At 41.4% G+C, this 10,302-nt stretch overlaps 1 protein-coding gene across 1 annotated transcript; it reads right to left on the reverse strand.

Annotated features, from left to right (window-relative positions):
• Positions 1-336: 336 nt before the first annotated feature.
• Positions 337-9,140, reverse strand: CCDC181 (coiled-coil domain containing 181). The gene is given in 7 exon segments (XM_014878643.2): positions 337-474; positions 477-573; positions 1,143-1,297; positions 2,431-2,577; positions 4,554-5,450; positions 5,971-6,122; positions 9,012-9,140. Coding segments are annotated over 6 exon segments (1,497 nt in total). The 5' UTR covers positions 6,100-6,122; positions 9,012-9,140; the 3' UTR covers positions 337-402.
• Between the last annotated feature and the right edge of the window lie 1,162 nt (positions 9,141-10,302).

Here is a 10,302-nt window from a genome sequence, read left to right on the forward strand (position 1 = left end):
CACAGTCCTCTGATCTAGAGCTGATCAACAAATCAATAGGAAGTGGTACATGAAACATTATTTTCCAATAACATAACACCTTGCACAGTCGTAATCACTAGCAGCATCAAACAGCAATATTAATCCACCAAAAATTCAGCATTTTACACAGTAGCCTGCATCCAGGAATCCATGATAGTATAAAGTGCCTTTTAAAGAAGGGAATGTGTATTTGCCACCCTCATATATACATCTTGCACTCATTTAGATTTGGTTAAATGAAGAAGATCCCTGAGTTATGCATTAAAGCATAACTTGCTTAAAAGTTTTAAAAACACCACAAAAAGTCAGTAGCTGTACAGGACAAAAGCTCAATCATTAAAGGAAGATTATCACCAAGAACTCTGTGGTTACTTCAAATTTTCAACTGTAATGATCTGTGAAGGATCCAAAAAAAGGATTTTGGCTCTCAATTAAGTATAGTGGATGTTCCGCCTCTGTCTTGCTCTTCTGGCTTCTAATCTAAGCTGCCTGGCTCTCTCTTTAGCAGCTAGTTCTGCTGCTTGTTTCTCTTCTCTCTTCCTTCTCAGCCAGCTGTGGAGAGAGAAAGGACCAGGAATACTGGCAGTTGTAATTTCAAGTTTCACATAATTCATTCAAAGGATATTTTTCCCCCACTTAACTGGGGCCCACCTGTCTTGTAGGGTGAAGTTGGGTGTCATGGCTGAAACAGTCTAAAAGCCTGCCACACCCAAATACAGGAAGCACGACTTTTCCACCCCAATTTCCCTGCTTCTGCACCCATCTTTACCTACTTTTTTTGTTAAACTGAATTAACTTTACGCTCCTTTCATGGACTGAATCAACCCAAGGTTGCTCCAGAACAGGCAACAGCTTGAGCAGAAGATCCCTTTTTTAGCAAAAGCAATTCACTCTTTTCAGCTCAGGTTCTGACAACTTCACAGCAGTGAACAAACAACATCAAGGAACTGATGTATTTTTGCTAGGGTGTAAGTTTAAAAAGGGCATATTAATGAAAAAAATCCCCCTCTAAAACAATGAGAGGACTTCAGCAGCAAAGATGTACCATAAGATAGCTACATTTTCAAGATGATAGACTACAGAAGTTCCAAATGTGGTCCCTTAGGAATGACCCTACTCACTCTCTAAAAGCTCTGTCACATTCCTCTCTCCTTGGGAAAAAGGGCACTTCCTCAGCTTGGCGTCTCAAAAATTCCATCCGTCTTTCTTTCACATATTGTTGGTGTTTTTTTTTAAGCCATAACCTGTAGGCTTCTTCTGGATCTCTGATCACCTCCTAGTTAATAGAAAAGACATGTATACACAAAGGTTATCACTAAATTACCTTTATCATAATCACATTATAATAGGGTTTTTTGTATTCTGCTGGCATCTCCCCTCCGTGCAACATACTTTATAAACACACTAGAGCATATGCTAATCTGGCATAGAATATACACGTGAGCAAGCATTCAAAGCACCATGTTTAAAAAAGTTCTGAACTTAGCTTTTCAAGCCCATCACTTTAAGGCAGAAGAACTTTAGAATAGCATCTGAATCTCCAGGTTTTGATCAGGTCATATGCATTAACTGCTTGCTAACAAGTTCTGATGGCAAGGAACACACTCCAAAGAGTCTTCTGGCTGCTTGTTCACTGCCGGGCTCAATCAAGTCCTGGTGTATGGGAGCATCACTGTATCCCATGTGATTTTATAGTTAAATTCATGTATGCTGTTTCTACATTGCAAGCCACTCTGCCAAGCAGATTGAGAGGAATGTTGAATTTGTCTTTACAAATGAGCTGTGGATCTGCTTGTAGATAAGGCTGAGAGATAAAAGTAACAATGGGATGGATTCCACTGATTGATGAATGGAAAAAGATATTTGGCTTTACAAACAAACTGTAGGGCTGCTGATAAATAAAATTGGATATCAAAAGATGAAAGAAGCAAGGGGGGGGAAAACTATGAATTCTATAAGAATTAAAAATTTAAAGGGAGGGTTATACATTAGAGGGGAATTTCAGGTATCAGGCGTTCCGGGAAGTCTGTGCCTCTCAAGTACCTCAGCCAATGGGGAAAGAGAGAGGGAAATGCGGCCGGGAAAATAGGATAAAAAGGAGGCTGCGTCCTCCAAAAATTTGAGAGATCCCAGGGGAATATCCCATGGCCTCTGCCTTTATTCGAATAAAGCAAAAAGGACTCCTCTGTCTCCTTTTTGGATATAAACCTCTGGTGTTTGTGGATTAATTTTCCTGACAACATCAATCCTAAACCTGCAAGTCTAGCTCTTTGCTGAAAACAATGTAACGAGAACACTTCCCATTGCTGTAAATTTTCATATGCTTAGCTAAGAACGCAGGCTTAGAATTTGTTTTTCCTATTTAACAAGAGCACTATAGATCCCAGTTACACATTAGGGAGACCTTACTTTCATTCTCATCTCTTCCAGCTGCTTTGCACGATGAATTCGCTTTTCTTGTTGCATCTGTTCCTTCTTCTTCTGTAACCAAGCTCTAAAAACTAATTCATTCTCTTTTCTCCTCAGTTCTTCTAGTTCCCTTTTCCTTTCTTCTTCCTTAAGTGGAAAGAAAAGTGAATAAACTTCGTTTTTAAGAGAATGATCTTAATCTGCAAAGACTGTTGCAGGCAATAAATAAGCCATTTGAATTGCATGAGAGACACACTAAAATACAGATGAAACAGAAATACTCAAAGATTGCATCATAGCTGATACAACATTTAGGAAGAAAAATTGCTTGGAGCACTTCTGTGGTTTGTGATATATTCAGACACTTTCACTCTACTCCTTTTTGTGATTACCTCCATTTCCATGACACCTCTCGACTCACAGACATTTAAACAGCATCAAGCAAAAACTATTAAAATTAAGTCTGCCCAATATCTCTGGTTAGCTTAGAATCACTTTAAATGGACACATTTTAAAAATAAATGCAGCTCTCAGCTTGATGGACCACTAAACCCTAAAGGATATTTAACAACATACAGACTGCAGACACTACCTTACAAAGAAGGACTTCTTTTGTACATGAAGTTGCAATGTATTTACTTAAGGACTATTAATAGCTTCAGTCTTTTTTCAAGTGCACAAAATGAACTGATTTACGAAATTTACAAAATTGAGAAAAGTTTATTTTACTTATTAATTACATTTTAGCTAAAGATAAGTATCTACAAGGAGGAGAGAAAGTTTCAGTTAAAGCTTCAGAAAGCTGACTAGGACATTTTTTACCAGGATTTACTTTCTTTGACACAAAAGCTACAATCTCTACTTATTTCAATACTTCAAGAAATCTAATCTTCTTGCAAATAGATGATGCTCCTCCCACCTACACACAACTTTCAGATATCCTCCAAACTTACTATTTTTAATTTACTGGAATAAACAAAACTCCACCAAAATGAAGCAGATGGATTCTAGTAATGTCAAGAAATGTTTCATGCCTGTGAAATCCATCATGGAATGGGAAGAATTCCATTCCACAATGAAGAAATAAGTTAACACGTCCTTACTGTTCCATAAGTCAGCCAACAAAAGAAGAAATTTAGCACACATTGTTAGGAAAATAACCTTCCTTCCCCTCACTACCCTACCTTTTACTTTAAATACACAGAGCATGCTTTCAAGAGATTCTAGTCTTGTGTGCACAAGGAAAACACTTCAATTGCTCCTCAGATTTCATAACCATCCTTACTAAGCTGAGCCTCAGCAACCTTTTCAAATAAAGCAGGCTAGAGCTCTCTCCACAGACAGATAGTAAGCTTGGAAGAGACTTAGCCAGTTCAATTAGTACATCATGGCACAGAAAAATGGCAGATGTTTCATGCTCCTTTTATAGAGCAACACACATAGCAAGTTACCTTTTTTGTAACTATCATCATGATTCAAAAAGAAGAAAAACATCAACATTTTTTAACTCTCTGGTAAAAATTTCTGAAGTCCCCATTATAGCTTTCAGAGGCTGACTCTCTATTAAATATAATTTTTTTCTGCATAAAGAGCTGAGAAATAATTAGAAAGGTTCTTACAGTCACTCTGCTCTGTAAATGTTATATTATGACTGAACACTCTGCCATATGATAATTGCCTAATCTACACCCAAATGTGCCCCAGCCTTACTGTGGTTAATGTAAAACTTCCTGCACTGCAGTATAGTATGTGCAGATGTGACACCAGGTGCTGCATTCCATAAACTGTGTGACTGTAACAGAACCTACGTAGAGAGAGAGTCAAGAAGCAAAAGCAGTAAGAAAAATATAACAGAAGGCCTATTTATGAAGGATATATTAAATAAATACTTCATTTCCCCTCTGAGCAAGGCATGATCCTATATCACTCTGAGAAAGGAGCTTTGAGAGATTCTATATAAATCCCAGATAATTACTGTTATTGTTGTTGCTATTATAACTACTACAACTATTATTGCTGCCTCTTTTATCAAGAAAGAATGGGGTAAATACCCTGAGCACATGGTCTTTGTGAAGCAGAGGAATAGGATGGTCACTGTGATTTACTTTTCTCTATATATTTACCTCTCTCCTCAGTCTTTCATTCCTTAGTTCTATCTGCTTCCTTAATTCTTTTTGTCTGGGAGTAAGAGTGTAAGTGGAACTCTTTGCAGATGTGTTTGCAGACTCAGTCTTCTCTTTCCCCAGACCTTTTGCACCATTCAAAGCAGAATCTGGATGCTGCTTAGAGTCAGATGGAGGCAATTCTTTCATTTGAGAGGCAGTGGGGAAAGAAATGGAGAGTGGAAATTTTGGAGATATTTGTTGAGTTCCAGTATCTCTAAAAGAAACACTTACTGGGGCCAAAATGCCCTGACTTTCAATATCACATAAACTTAAGAGTTCAAACTTTCCACCTTTTTCCACTAGAACTTTACTTTCTGTCACTTCCACAGCTGAGCCAGCACGTTCTGCAAGTGATGTGCCTTTCTGTCCTGTGTCACCAGAAATATGCAGCTGAGACAGCCCAACTGAAACATCATCTCCTCTTGCAAGGTTGGTTTTACCAACCTCAGCATCTTCTGGAAGAGAAGCTTGAAGAGCTGCTTCATCCTTAAATTTTAATTTCCGTTCTCTGTTTTGATCCACAGGAGCCTGATTTTCCAGCTTTTTGTTGGCTTCTTCAATCTTTTCCAAGACATAACGCTTTATTTCTTCATCCTCTCCATCATCCAGTTCCTGCTTATTTTCCAGCTTGGATTCTTGGATAGAGCGTTCTCTCTCAGTATCAGATTCATGGTGCTCCTGTTCAGTATCTGCCCTGGATTCCAAATGCTTTTCATTAGAATATATCACTTTCACATTTATATCTGCCTCTGAAAGCTGATCTAGTTTTTCTTCCATCTCCTCGTTTTCTTCCTGAAAGCTGCCTGCAACTTTAGGAACTTGTGCTTCAACATCCTCTTCCTTTTCTTCAGGTTTCTAAAAAAAAAATAAAATAAACTAGTCTCTTCTCTCAACAAAAGAACAGTTATCAAAGAAAGAGAAAAGAAACAGTGGGATAGAGCAGTACAAACTACCTGCATTCTAAACCAGGCTGTCAGATACTGCATGCCATAACTAACAGCTTTTTTGGCACTAACGAGTCTCTTCATTTTCTTCACGTTCACATTCACACAAAGTTTAACTAATCAGTAAAGTGATTAGTGACAGCATAAAACAGCAACAAGTGTTGCACAAATACTTAAAAGGAACCCAGAAGTACTTTTGAAAAAAACGTATCATTTTCAATGAACACTTAATTTTCTGCTTTACAGATATCATAACCAAACTAATCAGTTTGCTGAAATGTTTTTCACTATAATTCCAAATAGCCTTCCTTGTCAAGATTCAATGAATACACCTACACATTTCAAGCAATACTGAGTTTGTGCCTATGACTCCAAATATTACTCAATCTTGTCTTCTAAATAACACAACTAGCATTTAATGTAACAAATACCTTTTTTTCACAAAGGTTTTGTTTTTCTTCTTCATCAGTTAGGCATTCTGTGTCTTTTTCAAAATCATCCTCATATTCTGCATTTTCTGTTGAGTCACCCACATCTGCTGGATCTTCCTTTTCACTCATTTTGGTGATGTGTTAGAGTAATACTACAAAAAGGAGAGGGAATAAAATGTTTTCAACCTTTAGTGGCACACAAATACTGATATCTCCTATGACACATACATCAAACTTCTGAGCAGTATTAATATAAGCATGTTAGATAGTGCCACAGCACCTCAGGACTAAGGATCACTGATGGCTCATAAACATGAATGGTTTTGGCCTTTCCAGCTCTGGCTACTGGGAGAAGGTTTGAGTTAAAACAAATCAAGGTGATTTAAGGTCTCTGACAGAGTTTAAACCAGAACTCATAATATTTTAACAGTCAGCTTTGTGCTTGGACAAAGAGACTACTATTTTATGTTATGTTGGCCAGAAGTGCTACAAACTTCTTGCTTGTATCTTACCTTATTTGAATCTTATATTGTTTAAATGCAGTGTAACTTTAAACACTCATTAACCTGTTAATCAGGCTGGATATAGTCATGCTCATGACAAAACTGAAGATGAGCCACTATAAGGATCTTTAAAAAAAATCTTTGTACTGCATAACAAACAGGTGCCACTAGCTTGTGCTAGTGCTTGGTGCTCCAGGCTGACTGCCTACTGCCCCTCAGCTCAGCTCACTCAGTACAAGGCATCAAAGATGCAAAAGTTTAAAGATCTGGACATACTCACAAGCTAGAGAGCTGACTCTGTTCTGTTTATAGCTTCAGCCCCCTCATCCTTCCTTCAATAATTTATTACTTTTTACTAAAGCAGCACAGAAGAAGAAAACATCAATTATTCAAAAGTTCCTGTTCTTGTACCACCTGCTGCAGGCTGGAAGGTGCCAGGTGTCTCTAGTCGGATTAATCTGTGTCATTTTCAATAGACTAAAGACCATGATTATTGTGACAGGAAAGAAGTAATGGGTACAAATTGAAAGACGGGAAATTTTGGTTAGATATTAGGATTAAATTCTTCACTGTTTCAGTGGTAAGGCACTGGAACAGGTTGCCCAGGAAGACTGCAGCTGCCCCATTCCTGAAAGTCTTCAAGGCCAGGTTGGATGGTGCTTTGATGGTCTAGTGGAAGGTGTCCCTGCCCATGGCAGGGAGATCACAATTTGATGCTCTTTAAGGTCCATTCCAACCCCTTAACATTCCATATGATATGGCAAGACAATATGGGGTATAAGAGAGCGCTCTGACTCTGGATGGCCCTAGAACAGCAAGACAGCTCTTGCTGTGTGACCATCCTGTCCTTCCAGACAAGAATCACAGAATCAGAGAATCAACAAGGGTTGCACTAAGACTGTCAAAGCCATCTATGCATTTTGTAAAAACCCTTTCATCCAGCAGATGCTGCTTAAATTCTTCCAAGCTTTTGTTTTGAGTTCTGATGGGCATCTCTGAGTTCTCAGTTATTTATTCTCAGGAACACCAGCTCTGCTTCTTAGAATTCAGTATTTCATGCCAGAAAAAGAGTGTTGTTCTTTTAAGCCTCAAAACTTAGTCAAGATTTGACTAAAGATTTGTTTTAGAGTGGTAATAAAGCTGGGCATTTTTTATTGTTTGCACAGAAACTTTTAAAAGCTGTTTTCTTTGATCCATATGTTGTTCAAGAAAATCTGGCACATTTTTCACTTCTTTTTAGCTACCATTTGCCACTGGAATCACTCATTCACACTAGATTTCTCAGAATTCTAATTTCTAGAGCTCGTTCAGACTATTGCCTTAGTTTTTCACACCACTTCCAATCATATTTTTCCTGCACCACCTTATATGACACGTAATGATTTTTGTGAGGAAATGCCCCTTCATTCACAAATATCCTTGGTTTGGGTGATGATGTACCTGGGATCTTAATGGAGATTACTTTGTTTTAGTGCATATTCAGCACAAAAGAAGTATTTCTCTGTGATTTCATTATTATGATAAGCAGAAACAAAAGCTACACAGTTGAATTGTGCCTTTAAAAAAACATGTTCACATCAGTCTGTGTCACTCAATACAAACACAAACACATTGTTTGATTGATTTAGGTTAAGTGTATTAATGGGGAGCACCATAAAAATCAACTTCCTCTGTTTTAAGATGAAGTAGCCATGGCTGAAGAGAGAATTTCCAATTCAATTACTTGTTTCATAGAATAACAGAATGTTAAGGAGTTGGAATGGACCTTAAGACCATCTGGTCCCAACTCTCCCTGCCCTGGGCAGAAACATCTCCCACTAAATCAGGTTGCTCAAAGCCCCATCCAGCCTGGCCTTGAACACTTTCCAGGAATGGGGCATCCACAATCTCCTGGGCAATCTGTTCCAGTGTTTCGACACCCTCACTGTGAAGAATTTCTTCCTAATCTGTAACCTAACTTCCCCTCTTTCAGTCTGTACCCATTTCCCCTTGTCCTGTCACTACAGTTCCTGACAAGGAGTCCCTCTCTGGTTTCCCTATGGGTCCTTTCAGATACTGGAAGGTTGCAATGAGGTTTCCACACAACCTCCTCTTCTCCAGACGGAGCAGCCCCAACCTTCCCAGCCTGTCTCCAGAGGGGACCTGCTCCCGTTCTCCTGCCAACCTCGTGGCCTCCTCTGGACTGGCTCAAACAGTTCCATGTCCTTCTTATATTGGGGGCACCAGAAGATCCTGAATCTCCTATTCTATTTTGGCTATTATGAAGTGATACAGCATTAAGAGAGAAGGAAAGTATTCAGAAGATCTCAAACCTTCATTTTCATCTGATTCTGTTTTACTTGGGATGTGTCTGTGGGGGGTGCGCGCTGTGACCATTTGTTCTGCACATCTTATTAACACCTCTACGCGGTTACACTCTACAGACACAACAAAAGGCGGGACAGAACGACGGATTTCTATCGCTTTGTCCTTCTGCACTAAAACATACACACACCCAGGAACCCGAACCCCACGCGGGGAGGTGGGGAATGTCCTCACCAGCATTCCCTGCTCCCCTGCGACACGCCGGACCCTGCCGCGCGATACCGGGAACGAGGAGGCGCCGCCGCCTCTGCCGGAGCGTTGCGGTTGCCGTGACAGCGGCGGGGCCGCCCCCCGCACGGTCCCGCGGCGCCGGTTAGCGCCACGGCGGCTCCCGAGGGACAAACGCCGCCACCCGCGGGGCTCTGGCGGCCGCGAGCCGGCTGGGCCGCACCGCCCCGTTGCCATGGAGACGGGCCTCCGCGCCAGGGCCCCTCTCCGTGCGCCACAATTCCACATAAGGCCTGGGAATTGTCGGAAGCAGAGGGCTGAGGGCAGCGGGGGCACACACACCCCACTAGGAGAGGGGCAGGAGTGCGGCAGGCGGCTCTCCCTGTGCAGCCGAAAGCCCTTCTTTGATGCTGTTAAATTATGCACTCCTCAGGGAGCAGCCTCGGTTTGCGTGTTGTATTATTCATCTTGCTCCGGCTGGCAATGAGCAATCGGATCAGCCCAAGAGCCAGCAGTGTCAGGATTTGGGCTTTTGTTAATCACAGAACCATAGAATTGCTTGTGTTAGAACGGGATCTTGAAGCTCCAAGCCCCTTGCCATGGGCAGGGACACCTTCCACAAGACCAGGCTGCTCAGAGCCCCATCCAACCTGGCCTTGAACACCTCCAGGGATGGGATATCCACAGTTTTGCTGGACAACCTGTTCTAGTGTCTCACCACTAATGAAGACAGCACCGAATATCCAGAGACACACCTCTCTGTGTTAACCACACACTGCTCCTTGAACTTGGAAATGGGAAAAAACAAAGAACAAACAAACATAACCAACAAAAAAACCCAAAAACCAAACCAAAACAACAACAAGTAACAGGAAAATACCCTGAATTAATTCCCATCTGGGAAACAATTAAAAAGACCAAAACACCCCATCCTGATTTACCTGCAGGGCCAGGGGCCTGGCAGAGGGAGAAGGATGAGCCTCCTCAGTGGAGCTGGAGGGAGGTGGCAAGTTGCAGTCTCCTCTAGGGAGGACCAAACACCCCACAGGGAGTGGATGCTGTGCCCTGGAGGCCAGCAGGTCCCCAAAGCGCTGTGTGACCACTAGACTCCCCACAGAGCTCACTGCAAGGGCGAGCAGCTGTCAGCAGCCATTCAGGGTGATAAAGTTCACTCAGCATCACAAGATGCTTCCCAGCACCACATTCTGGGGGATGACCCTCCTCAGCCCTCCTACCAGCCTGGGCTGTAGTCGTAGGGACCCCTCTGGGGGGGAAGGGGAGAGAGCGAGGAAAAGAG

Source organism: Sturnus vulgaris, chromosome 2 (assembly GCF_052056855.1).
Source record: "Sturnus vulgaris isolate bStuVul1 chromosome 2, bStuVul1.hap1, whole genome shotgun sequence".
Lineage (NCBI taxonomy): Eukaryota > Metazoa > Chordata > Aves > Passeriformes > Sturnidae > Sturnus > Sturnus vulgaris.